General features: G+C 39.0%; 1 protein-coding gene across 1 annotated transcript; it reads right to left on the bottom strand.

Moving 5' to 3' along the window:
* Positions 1-533: 533 nt before the first annotated feature.
* Positions 534-18453, bottom strand: ZNF184 (zinc finger protein 184). Its single transcript, XM_087438146.1, has 6 exons — positions 18046-18453; positions 17614-17884; positions 14344-14411; positions 7189-7315; positions 6753-6848; positions 534-3482 (listed from the first exon to the last, which is right to left on the bottom strand). Exons 2-6 carry the CDS (start codon positions 17618-17620, stop codon positions 1522-1524), a joined length of 2259 nt encoding a protein of 752 aa, XP_087294272.1. The 5' UTR covers positions 17621-17884; positions 18046-18453; the 3' UTR covers positions 534-1521.
* Positions 18454-20035: the final 1582 nt, after the last annotated feature.

Genomic DNA, 20035 nt, shown 5'->3' on the forward strand with positions numbered 1-20035 from the left:
CAACAGAAAAAGGTCCTGAGATCCACATGGCTACATTATTTCCAGAATTTTATCTGTTCTTCACGGTCTGGCATCTTCAGTTAAGGAGGTGACAGAATTCTGACGCAGGTCACTGGCAGTTATATAAGTGAAAAAGACTGCACTGATTTTTTTCACTGTAAAAAAATTCGCTTTAAAATCTGCAGCAACCACTCCCCCAATCTTTGTTTGTGGGAAGAGTCTAGAATTCCTTTCATATAAATAATGATCAATTTCTGTGCTACCCTGTTGTCAGTGCTCTCCATTCTCAAGGCCAGGCTGGGAAATTGTCAGGTGCTCTTAAAAGAGGTGACCTGATAATTAGACTGTATCTGAAGAAAATATAAGGGGCTCATCTCTTTATAGCTAGACCCATATTTATTTCTGGCTCAAACATCCTGACCAAGGTTGCCACAAATGGCCATGCAGACTGGGCTACACATCTCTAGAGGTGTCATTCACACTGTCATCTGCTTCTGATACCAGGGGGCCAAGAAAAGCAAGTGAAGTGGCCATTAGTTTATACGACCATTTAATTTCTGCACTTTAGTGAAGAAACAAATTGACCCTACCTCCCAAAGCTTGTGAGAACCCAATTTACAGAACAAGATGACAGTCAAAATTACATTACATGTACTGAACACAGCTAATCTGTGAGGCTTCTAGGAGGAGCAACAAAAAGAAGCTACTAACTAAAGGAGTGTGTACTGAAATCTAACCCAGTTGTTTTTCCAGGGTACACACTAGGAGTTTAAAAAAAAATAAGCCTGGGTCCCAACCGATAGCCCAATTAAATTACAGTCTCTGGGGGTAGGGCCTTGGCAAGAGAATTTTATCAAGTTCCTGAAGTGATTCCACTATACAACTAGGGTTAAATAACACTGGTTTAAACTGTAGAAGAGGATCTCTGTAGTTGTGATAAATTCCTAGAATGTTAAAACATACTGGAAGAGAAAATAATAGGAAGGTTTAATACTTGTATTGAGTTAAGCCATTATATGTTACTGAATTACTAATTTGAGGGTACTTTATAATTCTTTTTATTAGGAACCAGTTACTTAAACAAATGCATTAGAATAGGAGCATAATAGATCCCCAGTCTAGTTACTGAAGCACAAATGCTTTCTATTGGCAAAACATGCATAAATATACACATTCTAGATGCAACACAGCAAAATGCTCATGGATAATAATCCTATTCAAAAATATATTGTGAATATACAAAACTGAATATAAAACTCCAAATGACCTTTGAAATCATCTACTCCAAATCCCTCATTTCACAAAGGAAACTGAAGCTTAAAACAGTTGAATTTTCCAATGTCACAAAGTTGCTCAACAACATAACTGGATTACTTCAGCCCAATGTACTTTCCATTCCATAGTGTGACAGGGAAAAGTCAAAATATTTTAACAGTTTCTCAATCCAATCTGATTCTCAGGACTTACAAAAGGACAAACTAAAGTAAATGTATCCCCTACATTATGATGTTCCTAGAATAGTCATATGCCAGGGTGCAGTCTCTGATGTTTATTGAGAGCAGAACGATATCTGAAGGCTTTTCCACAATCATTACATCCAAAAGGTTTCTCTCCTGAATGAATTCTCTGATGCTGAATAAGGTAAGTGCTCTGGCTGAAAGTCTTCCTGCACTCATTACAGTTATAAGGTTTCTCCCCAGTGTGAGTATTCTGATGTTCAGTCAGATGAGTGCTCCGGCTAAAGGCTTTGTCACATTCATTGCACTTATAGGGCTTCTCTCCGGTGTGAATTCGTTGATGCTGAGTCAGATGGGAACTCTGGCTGAAAGACTTTTCACATTTATTACACTGGTAGGGTTTTTCTTCTGTGTGAGTTTTTTGATGTTGTGCAAGAGATGAACAATGTCGAAAGGCTTTGCCACACTCAGCACACTCATAAGGCTTTGCTCCTGTGTGAATTCTCTTATGTTGCGTAAGGTGTATGTTCTGGTTGAAGGCTCTCCCACATTCATTACACTTGTAAGGTCTTTCTCCAGTATGTATTTTTCTATGCTGAATAAGGGATGAGCCATAACTGAAAGTTTTCCCACATTCGTGACACTGATAGGGTTTCTCACCAGTATGAATTCTTTCGTGTTTGGCAAGAGATGAACTCCGAATAAAGGCTTTCCCACATTCCTTACATTCATAGGCTTTCTCTTGGGTATGAGTCTTCTGATGTTGATTAAGGTTTGAGAGATAACTGAAAGCCTTTCCACATTCACTGCATTCAAAGGGTTTTTCTCTGGTGTGAATTCTCCGATGCTGAGTAAGGGATGAGCAGTAACTGAAGGCCTTTCCACATTCATTGCATTTGTACGGTTTTTCTCCAGTGTGAATTTTCAGATGTTGAGCAAGGGATGACCAGTAACTAAAGGATTTTCCACATTCAGCACAATCATAAGGTTTCTCCCCAGTATGTGTTTTCTGATGCTGAGTGAGGTTTGAGTGCTGACTAAAGGCTTTCCCACATTCATTGCATTCATATGGCTTTTCACCAGTATGAATCATATGATGACGGATAAATGTTGAGGGCCCATTGAAGGCCTTCCCACATTCATTACATTTATAGGTTTTCTCTCCAGTATGAATTTTTTGATGTTGAGTAAGGTGTGTGCTCCTGGTAAAGGTTTTATCACATTCATCACATTTAAAAGGTTTTTCTCCTGTATGAATTTTCTGATGTTCCATAAAGTGGCCTCTCTGGCTAAAGGCTTTTCCACACTCATTACAAGTATATGGTTTCTCACCAGTATGAATTCTTTGATGCTGAACAAGATGGGTCCTCTGACTAAAGGCTTTCCCACATTCATCACATTTATAGGGTTTTTCTCCAGTATGAATTCTTTGATGTTGAGTAAGAGATGGACCCTCAATGAAGCCTTTTCCACACTGATCACATTTATACGGTTTATCTCCAGTATGAATTCTTTGATGGTTTATAAGGTTTTCACTCCGGCTAAAGGCTTTTTCACATTCATTACATTTGTAGGGTTTTTCTCCAGTATGTGTTCTCTGATGGCGAATAAGAGCTGAACAATAACTAAAAGCTTTCCCACACTCATTGCACTTACAAGATTTCTCTTTTTTAACTGGGTTTGAATTCTGTTTGACACTTGTTTTAGCAGAGGTCTCTTCTGGAGATATTTCTTGTTGTGTTACAAGGTTTAAACCCACATTGATGCTTTTTTCAAAGTCATTATTTATAGGGCCTCTCTCCCAAGTGGGTATTGTCTTTTCAGTTATTTTTATTTCTCTTAGCAGTGGCTGTTGGTTTGCCTGCTGCCTCTCTACACTGCTTTCAGATTCCCAACTTTCTAAGAAGTTGGAACTGCACGGATCATCCTTTTTGCGTTCTCCCAATACTGCCTCTTGAGATGGCTGTTCCTCAGAAATGTCCAGCTTTGGGACTGATATGTTATTTTCTGGTCTTGTCTCCCACTCTGAAAGAAAAAGAAAATGCCTGTATTCTCTGAACAGAGGGGAAAAAAACCTGTTGCTGTGGGAATGACCTAATGAAACTAAAAATGAAGCCCTCAGGAAATTATGAGGATTTTCAAATATAGCCCTGTTATTTGGAAAGAAAGTTGGAAGGAGCTAACAATAATGATAAATTAAATATGAACGTGGCAAGGGAACATCTAATTCAATTTCACAGATGATCTCTAAAAACCAGTAAGGGAACTAACTCCATTTGAGGCGACAGTAAATTACAAAGTGACCACAAAGATGGCTAAGAGGAGATACAGATGGACTGAATCTAAAGGAGGCAGTCTCAACAGGGATTCTTTGCCAATGAACAACAAAACAAAAATCTAAGAACTAAGATTTCAAGACAGGACAAACAGGAAAGAACTGGCTAAGATGCCATGGTTTTTAGCGTGGAACACTGAAGAAACAGTCATATCACTGCTAGAAATGGGAAAGTTGAAAACAGTAGAGGAAATAATTTAAGGGGAGGAAGATACCAAGTTCAGCTGTAGGCATTTTTGAGAATTAGGAAGAGAAATGGAGGACTAGACTATGGGGTGTTTGTGGGCATGGAAGATGCCAAAAGTAGCAGGATAGCCAAGATGTTCAAATGTAGGATAGGAAACATCAGCTCAAAAGAGCAAGGAAAAGAATAGCTAAAGCCACAGGAACATATGTGAGAAAAGAACAGAGGTAGGGGGAAGACCCTTGAGGGTCTTTAGGGTAATGGGATGAATAAAATATACTAATGAAAGAAAGCAGTTTATTAGCAAACAACAGAAGAAACAAAAGACAGGAAAGTACATAATCAGGAAGTAGAGCTTTGCCCAAGACAAGAAAGATGACAACTAAAAGAAGCAGGGTAATCAGTGCTGGCAGATTTAGTAAAGAAAATATTTCTCTGGTTCTACCGGTAACAGGAGGGTACAGCAGATCCCAGAGAACCCTGAATCTCCTGTACTGCCAGCCCAGTCACCATCACCATCATTATCACTTCAAGCATGAGCAGTGAGGCAGAAACCCAGCACTGCCTACTAATCCCCTCCATACGTGGTACCATGGGTAATGGTGCAGCATACACAAATGCAGGCAGCCTCATCATAGCAGTACTTCTCCAGCAGGAACAAGAAGATCAATAACACAGGTTTTGAGGAACAGGCAATTGTTCAATATAAGAAATGGATATGTTTCCATTAACAGGAATGACACCAAGAAAGATACAGTTACACAGCAGATGGCCATAAGGAATACTTCCTGCAAGCTCTTCACAGCGAAAGATAAGGAGACCACGGAGTCTGATGCTATTAAAGGAGAAAAGGGTGGAAGTGGCTGATCTCCAGCCCTGGCTGGAGTCCCAGCTGAAGGCAATAAACATGCAACAGGCCATGATCAATGTTATCCACGTTGTCATGTCTTCCACACAATAACCAACAGAATTACCAGAATATCAGAGGTGGAGCAAACAAAGAAGAAATGGACAAAGTTCCAGGAGGCCAGACTGAACAGAGCCACCCCTTCTGCAGAAAGAAATTCCTACTTTACTACATGCAAAGTCTATAAGCCTTGACCACAGTATTCCAACACTCCTGTGCATGGAGAAATAATAAAGGGTGCTGACAACCAGGCTGCAAAAGAACACGGTAGACAAGTGAGACAGAATACACATCAGGGTTATTGATCACAATTCTGCAGAGGCCAGGTCACCAAGACAGCCTGGAGAAGATGGCAATAAAGAGGATGAGAAAAATGATACAGACAAGGCCCAGGGCCAGTGGCCATCTCATGGTAGGTACCATCACAACTTCTGTTACATGTACAGATGCCTATAAAACTGTAAATCTAAAGCAGCCAAGTGACCAGCTAAGAATAAGTCTGCTCCGAATGCTGAAGAGGGCAGGACCCAGGGCTAGCTTACCAAGACTACCATCACCGGGTCACATTCCAGCATAAAAAGTAAACAAAAGAAGAGAGCTAAGTACTTCAAGTGATTGTCTTCTGCCTACTGACTGGATTACTGGAACTATCTGCATTATCTATGCAACCTGGGTTTTTTATTACCTAAATAAATCTCTCTTTGGTAGTGACTAAAGCATTTTTTGAATAGCCTAGGATTTTTCAATACATATTTAAATATTTTTAAATTGTTTTCAATCTGCTCAAGTTGGGATTTTTAAAAACTTCATTTTTAATTTGTAATAAAACTTGACAACTTGTTTTTCCCAAAAGTTAACAAACTGTAAGCACAAGTTAATAAACCTCTTATTAAAAAAAAATAGTTTTCTAAATTGTGTTCCATGAAACCATCTTCTAAGAGAACTATTTTAAAGGTGTAGTATGAAAAAAAGGATTCATGGTTGTGGTGGGGTGGGGGGAGGAGAAATGTCATATCCTATGCAACCCTGTTGGAAATTCCTAATGCCCAACTACATATTAAAAAAATCTCTGAGTGTTCTTCCCATAAGAAATCTGCTAAAATTTTAGCTAATCCAGTACTTTCCAAATTTGAACATGGCTTGTTTTTTTTCTACCCATAAAAGAGGACCCCCACTCCCACTTCATTAACTCTGGAGATATCCCCTTACCTAGAGTGACTAAGTTTGTACATTTTTCCAGGGTCAGATCTTTGAAGAGGTCTCTCTGTGCAGTTTTGGAATTGATGGTTTACAGGAAAGTTACTCATAATTTCAAGGATAGTCTGTTCAAGTGATAGGATCAGAAGCTACACTCTGAGATTAAGAAAGGAATAGGTAATGAAAAAATCAAGGCTGTACCTATGAAACTCACTTTTGCAGAGCTTGGTTGGGGAAAGCAAGGAGGCCGATTGGATGGTGGCAAAAAAGATTAACAGTGTTGAGTAAAAGTATTTGAAAATTAAGGTTACCTATTTCTGTCTGAAGGTACTAGCAATAGAGCCTGGAGATCCAGAGAAAACTGTAAGGGCTGAAAAGTCAGGTGATAATTACGAGATCAGGGTCCCAAAGGAGGTGGTAAAAGATGGAATCCAGAGTCCAGGTTAAGAGGTTGCCTTTAAAAAAAGCAGGAAGGATACCTCCTCTGAAAGGAGTATAAAAATAGAATATATGTTGAGACGGTTAGTGTTTTGACAAAGCATAAGAGAGTCCAGATAGCTTCCTATTTCTCCACAGGATACACTTTAAAAAGAAGCAAGTACATCTACATTTCAGACATAAAAACCTCTTATCAGGCTGATGACACTCATGTGCCACATATCCATTACTTACCTCCAAAGGTATGTACTGGAATGCTGGGATCCATGATCCATGGCTCTGTCCCTTGCTCTAACTGGGAAATCACATCAGGTTTGGAAACTTGGAGTCCTGCTCACAGGGAAGAAAAAAAAAGGTACCTATCTGCAGTAAGGGAAAAGTGCCATATCAGAATTCAGTCTCACCACTTTGTTTTTAGAGGAAAGGGTATGTGGGACGCATCTGATGGGAATGAGTAGAATACAAAGCTTCACTGTTACAAATTCCCAGACATGGGTTCAGAAAAATTATTAGTTTGTCCCTTCCTTGCTAGGAGAGTAGAAACCTTTTCAAAACTTTTCAAAATTTAGGAATCTTTGGTTCCTTAACTTAAAAGCAAAACTCACCTATGCAAGAGAGAACCCTCCTCCCTCCACACCCCTACATATTAACTCAGAGATGTCATCCTTACCTATAGAGACCAGGTGTGTATAATTTTCTAATGTCACATCCCTGAACAAATCTCTCTGTACAGGATCCAGCTGTTTCCATTCTTCCTGGGTAAAGTCCACTGTCACATCCTTGAAGGTCACTGATTCCTGAAATACCAAACACATTTCTGCTTAGCCATAAAGCATTTACTTAAGAAAGGGGTGAAGTTAGCAATACTTATGGAAGTTAAGGCAAGCAAAGGGCTATCTGAAGAAATATTTTGTTATTTCCTCCTTTGTGAAATGAATATAAAAACAGTATCTCACTCATAAGGTTACTATAAGAATTAAATAAAAAATGTTCAATGTGAAATGTTTAATTTAGGGTCTGGCATATAACAAGTGCTTAGTCAACGTTAGCCATTGTTATTGTTGTTCATCATCATCATTACCTCTGTGTTTCAAGATATATCAAGTATGAACAGTATACCTACTAACATCAATAATATGTTTTACTACCTACAATGTGCAAGAATAGCCAAAAACATTTTTGAAAAAATTTGGAGAGAAGTCTTGCCCTATCACATTTCAAAATATACCAAAAGATATACCAAAGTATGCCAAAAGATAAAGATAAATTAAAAGAGAGTAGCTTTGTATGGAATAACACTCAATGAAACAAAATATAGAGTCCAAAAACAGACCCATGTTTATAAGAATTGAATAGGATTAAGTAACTTTCTCATTAGCTAAAATACGCTGGATTAGTCACTAACCGGTGTTATAACAAATGACTGTCTATTAGAGGAAAAAAATAAGGTGAGTTCCCTACTTCATGGCATAGACAAAATTTCTGTTGGATTAGACATTAAATTTTAAGGAAAAAGCAAAATAAAACAGAATAAAAGACAGGAAAATAGTTTTATAAGCCATGTGGAAGGCAAAAATTGTAAGATAAAGACAGAGATTGATAGACATAACCACATAAAAATGTAAAACTTTTATAATAAACCATAAACAAAAGGCAATATTCTGAGTTCCTATAAATAATTAGCAAAAAAGATGGACAACCCACAACAATAACAAGAAAAAAAGACCAACAACCCAAACAGGCAATTCACCCAAAATATTGTTAACAAACCATGAAATAATGCTCCACTCCACTAAAAACACAGTAAAATAATAAGATATCAGATTAGCTAACAACACTGCTGAAAGTGCGCATGTGTACTATGGTGGGAATCTATGTTGGAGGCAATCTGACAGGATCTACTATCAAAACTTTAAGTGTGTATATCTTTCAATCCAGTTTTATCCTTGTAGAAATTTAGTCTTCAGAAACACCTCAGCGTGCAAAGACATACGTACAACTACCCTGGCAACACTGTTTGTGTGGAGGGAAAAAAAAATGTAAACTTAAATGTTCATTAATAGGATAGTGGTTAAAGAATTTTTGGTATATTACTAAGGCACTTTATGTAGACTTTTTAAAAATGAACTATCTCCACATGTACTGACTAGGAAATATGTATACATATTAAGAACAGTATACATGGTATGATCTCACTTTTATTTTTATGAATAGGAAAGTTTATACGTAAATGCACAGAAAATAACCTGAAGGAATATACTACTAAATGTTGTCAGTGGGACTTGAAGGCAATGCAGGGGAACTTCCTACTTTTTTATTTACTATGTATCTGAAATTGGGTGAGTTAATGTTGTTTTAAAATAGATACATAAATTATTGGGATTTCTGCTTCTAACTACAACAGAGCAACTGGACTAGCTCTCCCAGTGTAAACAACTATAAAACTGAACAATATATCTGAAACAAGTGTTTGAACAGCAGGCAGGACAGATCTGTGATCTCAGAGAGAAGGGAGACAATCACATGGGCCTTCCAATCCCCTCAGCTTCCTGCCTGGAGGCACTCTCCAGACTGCAGAGCAGGGAGGCAGAGCCCTTGCAAAGCATGGTGGTCTTACTGAGCTGAGAAGACAAAGGTGGCAGCTCAGGACTACTGAGGCAGGGAATCTGCGGGATGGATACTGGAGAGGAAGAGCTCCAAAAATCTGGTAGAAATACAATCTCCACGGGCAATAGCAAGTTACCAATGACATAAATGAACCCTGAGTTAAGAAAAGACATGCACAATAAGCTCCCACGAACAGTTCTAGCACACTTTCCGAGCACAGTAAGTTTAGCAACAAGTTAAAGCAACAAGTCTGGTTTGCTCAGTCCTTGCTAATCTCCAGGGAAATTCGGATCCATGTTTCTGAACCTTGAACAAGCTCTGAAAACTAATGCTTACAAAGTCACCAACTGATGATGTTATTGTGTGTCTGGAGCACTGGGGCAGGATGCACAGATTGCGAGCACTGTTTAAAGTACACGTGAAGACATGATGGACACACGGTGTCAAGTTTGGGGGGGTCTGCACCACAGCTGGTCAATAGCAGGTATATGCTGAAATGATCAGCTCCTTTTAAGAACCCTGGACAACAAGATTCAAGCAGGCTGCCCTGGGTAGAGACATTTCACACGTCTCTGTGGATCACAGCTAGAGAGAAACTGCATCTGTGTGACCATCACAGAGGGGGGACTTGGAAGCCTGCACCTGACTTTTCTGGATTCTGCTTATGAATATCTTTTTCCTTCTGATCCTGTTTTGTATCCTTTGATGTAATAATCTTTAGCCCTGAGTTATGCTACAGAGTTGGGTGAGTCATTCTAGCAAATCACCGAACTAAAGGGTGGTCATGGGCACCCCAAAATACAGTCCTAGAGTAAGGCTATGCTAGATCAGCCCTAACAAAGCTTAGCGTTCAAAAACAAACCTCAAAAGGATCAAGCTGTGGCCAAGATGGGATTAATAAGGATTTACCCTTCTGAATGAAATAACCAAAATCCAGACAAAATATATGAAACAACAGCTTCCAAGATGCCAAATCTCAGACAACAAACAACAGTGGTCCCTGAGAATCAGGAAACATATGAAGTGAGCCATATAATTGCTCCAGCTTACTCCCTTGAGAGTTTCCAGACAGTGGTGCAGGGAGAGGGAACCCAGGAGCTGACCAGCAGACTCCCTGAACTGAACAGACAATGCCGAGAGTTTGGGGAAATCTAGGTGACTAGAGTTCACAGGACAGAGTACTGTAGAGGAGAGAGCTACATAAGGAAATAAGCAAGGAGAACTGCAGAGGTTCCCACCTGAGTATTCAACAAAGTACCAATCAGCATGTGGGTGTGATGAGACTATCGGAGGCAGAGAAAGAATCATCCAAAAGGATTCAAGGGAACAGTACCAGTGCTCAAGAAGGGCTTGAAATAGAGTCTGTTCCCATCAGTCAAACTGGAAAACTTCATAATTCATTAGGCATTGGGTAGAATACTCAGAAAGATCCTGCCTCAGTAGTGGGGAATAATGGCCTTAGACTAAATGCTGTTCTGGATTCACCTAACAAATCTCAAAAGCAAGAACTGAAAGGAACACAATATTTCAAGTAACTTAAGTGCATCCCAGAAAAGGGCTCAAGAATATTTTATAGGAATGCAAAAGTATGCAGAACCCAATAAGGTAAAATTCACAGTATCTGGCATTCAATCAAAGGTTATCAGGCATGCAAAAAAGCAGGAAAATATAACGTGTAATGAGGAAAAAAAAAACCAATCAATTGAAATCAACCCAGAACTAACAGAGATGCTAGAATTAGCAGACAAGAACATTAAAAGTTATTATGACTATATTCCATATGTTCAAAAAGTTAAGCAGAGATATGGAAGACATTAAAAAAAAGACCCAAATGGAACTTCTAGAGCTGAAAATGAGAATGTTCTGAGATGAAAAATACACTAGATAGTATTAACAGCACATTAGGCACTGAAGAAGAAAAGATTAATAAATTCAAAGACAGAAATAGAAACTATCAAAAATGAAACAGATAGGAAAAAAGAATTTTAAAAAAGAGATAGCATCAGGGAAGTATGGGACAACTTCAAGCGGCCCAATATATGTGCAATTGGAGTCCCTAGGAAAAAACGAGGAGAGAGGAACAGAAAAAATATTCCAAACAATGAAAATTATAAACCCACAGATCCAAGAAAATCAATAAAATGCAAACACAAGAAACACAAAGAAAACTACACCAAGACATATATTAATCAAACAGCTGAAACCCAGTGACAGAGAAAATCTTACAAGCATCCAAAGAAAAAAAAAAGACACAAACATAAAGGAACAAAAATAAAAACAACAGTAGCTTTTTGTTGGAAACAATGCAAGCAAGAAGACAATGGAGCAACTTCATTAAATACTAAAAAGAAGGAAAACTGTCAAACTAGAATTGAAAAACAAAGGTAAAATGAAGACTTTTCAGATATAAAAACTTGAAAGAATTCATCACCAGCACACTGCCCTATAAGAAATCTTAAGGAAGTCCTTTGTGCAGAAGAAAAATGATAATAAATGAAAATAAGGATCTACACCAAGCTTTCTCAACCTTGGTGCTACTGATACTTTGGACCAGATAATTCTTTAAAATAATTGTGGGGGGCTATCCTGTGTATTGTAGGCAGCATCGCTGGCATCAACCCACTAGATACCTGTAGCACTCCCCACCAAGTTATGACGATCCAAAATGTCTCCTAACATTTCCAAATGTTCTCTGGGGGGCAAAATCACTCCTAATTGTGAATCACTGATCTACATAAAGAATGAAGAACACCAGAAATAGTAACTACATGGGTAACTATATACAATTTTTTTCTTAGTATTTAAATCTCTTTAAAAGATAATTGACTGCTTAAACAAAAATAATAAGTACTGTCAGGTTTATAACATGTATAATTAAAATATATGGCAACAAAAGCATTAGGAACTGGGAGGGGAGAAATGAAAGTATACTACTGTAAGGTTCTCATATTATTCATGAAATGGTATATCACTTAAAGGTAAATGGTGATAAATACGTGTACCTAAAGCAACAATTAAAATAACCAAAGATTTATGGCTAAAAAGCCAATGAAGGAAATAAAATGGAATCATAAGAAATATTCAATGCAAAAAGAATAGAGGAAAAAGGGAACAAAGGCAATACAAATAGAAAACAAACAGCAAGATGACAAACTTAACCATATCAATAAGCACAGTAAGTGTAAATATACCACATTAAATGTAAATGGTCTAAACCACCCCAATTAAAAGGCATAGATTGCCAGAGTGGAATAATAAAAAGCAAAACCCAACTACATATTGCCCATAAGTAACACACTTTATTTATTTATTTATTTTTTTAATTTATTATTATTTTTTTAATAATTTTATTATTTATTTATTTCCCCCCAAAGCCCCAGTAGATAGTTGTATGTCATAGCTGCACATCCTTCTAGTTGCTGTATGTGGGACGCAGCCTCAGCATGGCCAGAGAAGCGGTGCGTCGGTGCGCGCCCGGGATCCGAACCCAGGCCGCTAGCAGTGGAGCGCGCGCACTTAACCGCTAAGCCACGGGGCCGGCCCTATTTATTTTTTTTTTGTGAGGAAGATCAGCCCTGAGCTAACATCCATGCTAATCCTCCTATTTTTGCTGAGGAAGACTGGCTCTGAGCTAACATCTATTGCCAATCCTCCTCCTTTTTTTCCCCAAAGCCTCAGTAGACAGTTGTATGTCATAGTTGCACATCCCTTCTAGTTGCTGTATGTGGGATGCGGCCTCAGCATGGCCGGAGAAGTGGTGCGTCGGTGCGCGCCCAGGATCCAAACCCTGGGCTGCCAGTAGCAGAGCGCGCGCACTTAACCGCTAAGCCACAGGGCCAGCCCAAGTAACACACTTTAAATATAAAGACACAAATAAGTTAAAAGCAAAATGGTGGAAAAAGATATACCATGCTGACAATATCAAATATCAAAGTAAATCTCAAGGCAAACAATATTACCAGGCATAAAAAGGTCATGTCTCAATGATAAAGGGGTCAATTGACTAAGAGGACATAACAATGCTAAATATTTATGTACCTAATAACAGAGCTTAAAAAAATATGAAGTAAAAACTGATAGAATTGCAAGGAGAAATAAACAAATCCACATAATAATGGCCCAAAATTTCAATGCCCCATCACAGTAATTGATAAAACAAGCAGACAGAAAATCAATAAGGATATGAAACCCTTGAAAGACAATAATAAACAACTTCACCTAACTGATATCTGTGGTATACAGAACAATGGCCCTCAGTGAGTTGTAATCTTTGTGCTGGTGGAGGGTCTTATAAAAAGAGCAGTATCTCTGAAGCACAATAAAACGAAGTATGCCTGTACACCTCAATAAAAAATAAATACCAAAACTACTTGGCAAGAACTGGGCCCATTTCTTTGCTAAGATGATTAAGTCGTGGAATAGGAAGTAAGTAGGGGGAAAAAGTCTAAGGTACCTGATTAAAGGAAGGCTCAAGGTTGATTATACCCGGTGGAACAATCATTACCTTCTTGTTGAAATTCTCAGTTATGATTTTTCCTAAAACAGTATCATGTCGCTTTCCTCCTCAAAAATCATTAATGGTTCACAAATGGCCTGCAGAATAAAGCCTTCGACTTCTCATCTAGACACTCAAGGCCTTTCATATTCCAACCTTATTCAACTATTTGTTTACCACTTGCCAAAACAAACAATGTCTTCCAAATTTTTCTGAATCTTATGTAACACCTGCTAATTGTTACTTGTGAACCCCTGCTCATAATCTTTTCCATACCTGGAATCCTCATACCTCCCACCTTACTTGTTCAAATATTCAAATACCACCTATTCTTTGAGAGTTAGTGCAAATCTCACATCCTCCATGAAACTCTCCTAATCCTTCCAGACCACACACATTTTTTTCATTCTCTATTTTCCACGGTACTCATTTCACCTTTCCTATATTTATCTGTTTTGTCTTTTAGCAGTCATTATTCAAGTAAAGGATCCAGTTTTGTACTTCTTTTGCTCTCTCATCACTGGAGGATGGCAAGATACTAAGCAAGAGGTAAGTAGTGAGTTAATTAAGCTGGAGAGGCAGAGCTAGGAAGAAGGCCACTGGGCAGATGGGAGCCCAGAATGAATTGCCAACACTGATTTTTGGATAAACAGACCCCAAAGAAAAGAATACACACAGTCCCACTCTAAGGACTGAAATGCACTTCAGGAAATCCCAACTTACCTGAAAACTGGCTGATGGGAGTAGAGTAGGTCTTCCTTGGAGAACAGTAGACTCTGGAGAGGATAGATCTAGGGGAGGAAGAAGAAACCACAATGAATCATGCCCAACTTAGCTGGTCCCAGCAATCAATAAAATCCACTTATTTTTTCAAGACCTAAAATCTAAAACTCCTAGAAGAAAGCATAAGAAAAAAACTCCTTGACATTGGTCTTGGGAATAATTTTTTCAATATTACACCAAAAGCAAAAATCAACAAATGGGACTACATCAAATAGAAGCTTTTGCAGAGCAAAAGAAGCCAACAAAATGAAAAGACAAGCTATGGAACGGGAGAAAATATCTGAAAATCATATATCTGATAAGGGGTTAACATCAAAAATATACAAGGAACTCATACAACTCAACGGCACAAAAAAAAAATAATCCAATTAAAAAATGGGCAGAGGACTTGAATAGATATTTTTCCAAAGAAGACATACAAATGGCCAACAGGCACACGAAAAAGTGCTCAACATCACTAATCATCAGGGAAATGCAAATCAAAACCACAATGAGATATCACCTCACACCTGTCAGAATGAATATTATCAGAAAGACAAGAGATAAGCGTTAGTGAGGATGTGGAAAAAAGGGAACATTTGTGCACTGCTGGTGGGAATGTAAATTGGTATAGCCACTACGGAAATATATATATACTACATTTTCTTTATCCATTCACCCACTGATGGACACTTTGGTTGCTTCCATTCTTGGCTATTGTAAATAATGCAGCAATGAACACAGGGGTACAGATATCTCTCTAAGATAATGCTTTCATTTCCTTTAGATACATACCCAGAAAAAAGGGCTTGCTGAATAATATGGCAGTTTTTTAATGTCTTGAGGAGCCTCCATACTGTTTTCCATTGTGGGTATACCAATTTACATTCCCACCAACAGTGAGAACATGTGTGTGAATATATAAAATGTGTGTGTATATATATACATATACACACAATATGCTATATATATACACATACACACACACACAATGGAATATAAATAGCCATAAAATAGAAGGAAATCCTGCCATTTGTGACAACGTGGACCTTGAGGGCATTGTGCCAAGGGAAACCTAAAAAAGCTAAACAAATAAAACAAAGAGTAGAATGGTGGTTTCCAGGGGGTGGGGAGTGGGGAAATAGGGAGATGTTGGTCAAAGGGTACAAATTTCCAGTTTATAAGATAAAGAAGTTCTGGGGATCTAATGTACAGAGTAAATCTTAAATGTTCTTACCACACACACACGCACACACACACACAAAGACAAATATGTAAAGTGATAGATGGATTAACTAACCTTATTGTGGTAATCATTTCACAATATGTAGGTGTATCAAATCATGTTGGACAACTTAAACTTACAGAATATTATGAATCAATTGATCTCAAGGTGTAAAAAAATTTTTCTCAGCAATGTTTTGTAGCTTTCAGTGTACAGAGCCTGCACATTTTTGTTAGATATATTCCTGTTTCATATTTTAGATGCTATTATAAGTGGAGTTATTATTTTTATTACAATTTCCAATTGTTCATTGGTAATATAATGAAAGACAGTTGATTTTTTAAAATTAAGCTTTTTGTTTTGAGATAATTGTAGATACACATGCAGTTGTAAGAAATAAAACAGGTTCTTTGTACTCTTTAAAAAAAAGGGGGGGTGGGCCGGCCTGGTGGCACAGTGATTAAGTTGAGCATGCTCCAATTCAGCAGTGTGGGGTCGGCAGGTTCGGATCCCAGGTGCAGACCCACACCACTCATCAAACCATACTGTGGTGGCAACCCACATACAAAGTAGAGGAAGATGGGCACAGATGTTAGCTCGAGGTCACTCTAGCTCAAGCAAAAAGAGGATTGGCAACAGGTGTTAGCTCAGGGCCAAACTTCCTCACCAAAAAAAAAAAAAAAAATTGAGGACAAATACAAAGTATAACTCAAACCCAAATAATAATATAATGTTAAGACTTCTAATGATATTAAACAAATGTAAGAAAAAGGACTGTATGATAATAGTTAGGATAAATCAAATCTGACTGCATAGCCATACCTAAAGAATGTAAAGACAACAACAATGCAGAGGGAAGTCTATACTGACATGTCACAGGGCTCTGTCCTTACCCTGACCTGTTCAATGACATGTAGGAAGAAACAGAAGAATACTAATTAAATACGCTAGTGACAGAAAGTTGGAAAGGACAACTAAAACACTGAATAACTAAGATTCTTAATTATTCTGACAAGCTGGAACACTTGGCCAAAAAATTAAACAATCATAAATGTGAAGTCCTGACATTAAGGATAAAAAACAATTCTATTATACAAGGATGACATAGATCTAGTTCACTGAAGTTTATGTAAAAAAGATCTCAAGTTTACAGTATAATATTGCTGATTTTTTTTAAAGCTAATACAATCTGATACTACACAGTAGAAGTATAATCCAAATGAAAAGAAGCAGTACATTATACTTTTAGGTATTTTTCAAACTATATCTAAAGAACTATGTTTCCTTTTAGGCAATGCAGTTTAAGAAGCATGCTGTCATGCAGTCGAGTTTTCAAAGAAGAGGTCTAGACATAGCACATGAAGACCCATCAAAGGTTCTGAGGCTATTCTGCTTAGAAAAGAATTTGTGAGTAGGAGTTGTAACAGCTGAATTCACATATCTGAAGGGAAGTAATGTGAAATGGAGAGCTGTCTCTTGCTTTTGGGGACTAAGAACTAAGATCAACACAGAAGTTACAGAAGCAGACACTTCTGCCTAATATAAGGAACTAAAAAAAGAAAGAGCCAACAAGGGAATAGTCTGCACCCAAAATGGAGAGTTTAACGCCACACTTGTTCAAGCACAGGCTTAACAGATGGCCATCTGCCAGGGATATTTCAAAACTGATTCCTGCATTGAAGGGAAGATTACCAAGATTTTTCTGACTGCAAGATTATCATTCTAATATTTAAGAAACAGAAGTCATGTGAGGATCACAGACATTATGAATCATTGTTCATTTTCATTCCCCAATCTCAAAGCCAGGGAGAATTAACTCTTTCTCCAAGTCTCTCCCCATAATGTAAATGAATCTCGCCCTTAATGTAATTCAGTTTCTTTTCTGGATCCTTAAATATAAGGCTCCCTCGTTCCACCTCTTCCAGCTCTGTCAAGTATTTTATCTCCAAGTGATAACTGTTCTTTTGCCACCAACATCCCACTCTCCCCCGAGGCGTCCCCATTACCTTCCATCTCAGCTCATCCCGTTCCTCTGGAACCTGGACATCAGAGTTTCCCAAGCAGCCTATCTCCAGCTGGGTCCTTGGTCTAGGGCTCAGATGTCCAGCAAGGAGTCTGAGCCCTTACACACGCTGAGATTGGCTGCCCAAAAGACACAAGATGGGGTCAGCAGCGTCCGTCACACGATCACATCTCAGAATTTTGCAGAGTGCCCAAGAAGTCCTTGGAAAAGGGAAGTGCCTAGAGAAAGCACTAAACAGGCATGTGGCACTCTCGCTGAAAAAAAAAGAGTGGAGATCGAGTACGCAGGTTCAGCCTCAGATTCCAAAAACCCTTGGTGCCTACCCTAGAATCTGCCCAGAGGCGCCCACAGACCCGGCCCGTTACCTCCGTGCACACTCGCGGGCTCACACCCCCGCGGGCTCACGAAGACACACCTGTTGCGGAGCGGAAAAGCTGGAAGGCGGACAAGCAGGGCGGGGCCCGGCTCCAGTCCTTCCTCCTAGACCGGAACAAAAGAACAAAGCCCTCCAAGGGATCAGCTCGCAACCGCCCCGCACTGGAGGAGGCGAGGGGCGCCCCCTTCGAGGACTCCCCAGCTCCCTCTCGGAGAGGCCGCCTCAAGCAAAGAGAAGGGTGACGTCACGCGGCCGGAGGGCTGGCGGTTGCCATGGTGATACCTGGGCTTCCCTTGCTCTGCAACAATCCACACACTCTGATCTCGGGTCCGGCAGCGCTGGGACAATCAACAAACCTAGCGAAGGGAGCCAAAGCGACTGGACTTCCCCAGCACCAACGTCTTTTCACGCCTACAGCCGGCTTCAACGGCCACTTCCGGTCGTGCCAAGAGAACCCCGCCCCTGCTCGCCGGCTGCGTTAGACTGTGCCAGGCTGACACGCAGGACTACGATTCCCAGAATGCTCCACGACGCTGAACTCCATTTCCCAGAGGCCTCAGCCGACGTGCAAGATCCCGTTTCGCGGGGCCGAGCGCTCAACGCCGCAGTGTTTGTTCCTAAATGTCTCAGGTAGAGGTATGCATTAGAGTGGTGACGTTTAAGCTTGTGTGACCGGACTGATTGTAAGAAATACACATTTACACATATATGTAATTTAAAAACCCAAACAAGCATTTAACGATGCATTCCTTACGTTTATTACCAGTGTTGCATTCTATTTAGCGTACTATTCCTTTGTCGTTTTAAAAATTCCGGTTGTAACCTATTATATTGCTTTTATGACTCTCAGATGGGTTGCCACGAACATTTTAAACCAGGACGTGGTGTTACCATGTTTTGCCCTACAGTCGTGCATCGTGTATGCCTACTTCAGCCAGCACGAAGCTGCGAATGGAGCCCAAGCCCACTCGGTCAGTGGGTGCTTGGCGGGAAAAAAATCCAACAGAAATCGGTAGTTTTTATTATCTTTAAATGTGTGGCCCACGCACTTTACTATGCTTCTGTGCGTCTCCAGCATTTGTATAGAGGGGCTAAGGTCAAGTCACTCAGCCTGTTGGCCGACAAAACACTAAACTTGGAAATTCTGACACTGAGTGTATGAAAACAAAATTACAGTCAAAGAAAAGAGAACAATATCTAGAAGTCTCTAAGAGCAGATTTCAGAAAAGATCTACTGTAGGAACGAAAATTTCAGGAAACAATGTGGTATTCGCAGTAGATTGCAAGAAGACATGGCCTGAATGAAACAAGAAGGTGTGAGAGAACAGGCTGAAATAAAGATACTAGATGACAAGGCATGAAAATATATAGAAAAATATTTAAAATGCAGCAACATAATTAAAATCATACTGGAAAAGAACTGAATTGATGCTGTGGAAAAGAAAATCAGTTATGTGTAGGATATTCTTTTAAAGCTCCTCCATGATTCAAAAGAAAAAGATGAATGAAGTAGAAGAGAAGAAAGTGATAGATATAAAGGACAGAGGATGGAAAGCCAATATCTGGATAATTGGTCATCAGGAAGGAGAGATCATATGAAATTAGCTACCATTTAACACTTTCTATGTGTTCTAAGTGCTTTATATCTATTAACTTATTTAATCCTTAAAACAACCTATTGAAGTTATTTCCATGTGATTGTTTCTACTTTACAACAAAGGAAACTGAGGCACAAGTAACTTGAGTAACTTGCCCAAGGTCACATAGCCAGTAAATAGAGAAGCTAGGACTTGAATTTAGTAATTTGGTCCAAGCTCTCACTTTTAATCTCTAACACTAGACTCCCTAGTAAAGAGATGAACAATTTCCTGAGTTTAAAAAAGAATAAATCTCTTATTCATTGTTTGTGAAAGTGAAAAATGGTACAGCTACTTTGGAAAACAGTTTGGCAGTTTCTTACAAAACTAAACACACTCTTACGATATGATCCAGCAATTGCACTTCTTGATATTTCTGCAAATGAGCTGAA

This window comes from Ceratotherium simum, chromosome 13 (genome assembly GCF_057802395.1).
Source record: "Ceratotherium simum simum isolate JZ-2026a chromosome 13, ASM5780239v1, whole genome shotgun sequence".
NCBI lineage: Eukaryota > Metazoa > Chordata > Mammalia > Perissodactyla > Rhinocerotidae > Ceratotherium > Ceratotherium simum.

Coding starts and splice junctions, on each gene's coding strand:
- ZNF184 (XM_087438146.1), bottom strand. Junction 6,849..7,188: donor TACACACCTGGTCTCTATAG/GTAAGGATGACA, acceptor CCCTGTGAGCAG/GACTCCAAGTTTCCAAACCT. Junction 3,483..6,752: donor TCCAGTACATACCTTTGGAG/GTAAGTAATGGA, acceptor TTTTTCTTTCAG/AGTGGGAGACAAGACCAGAA.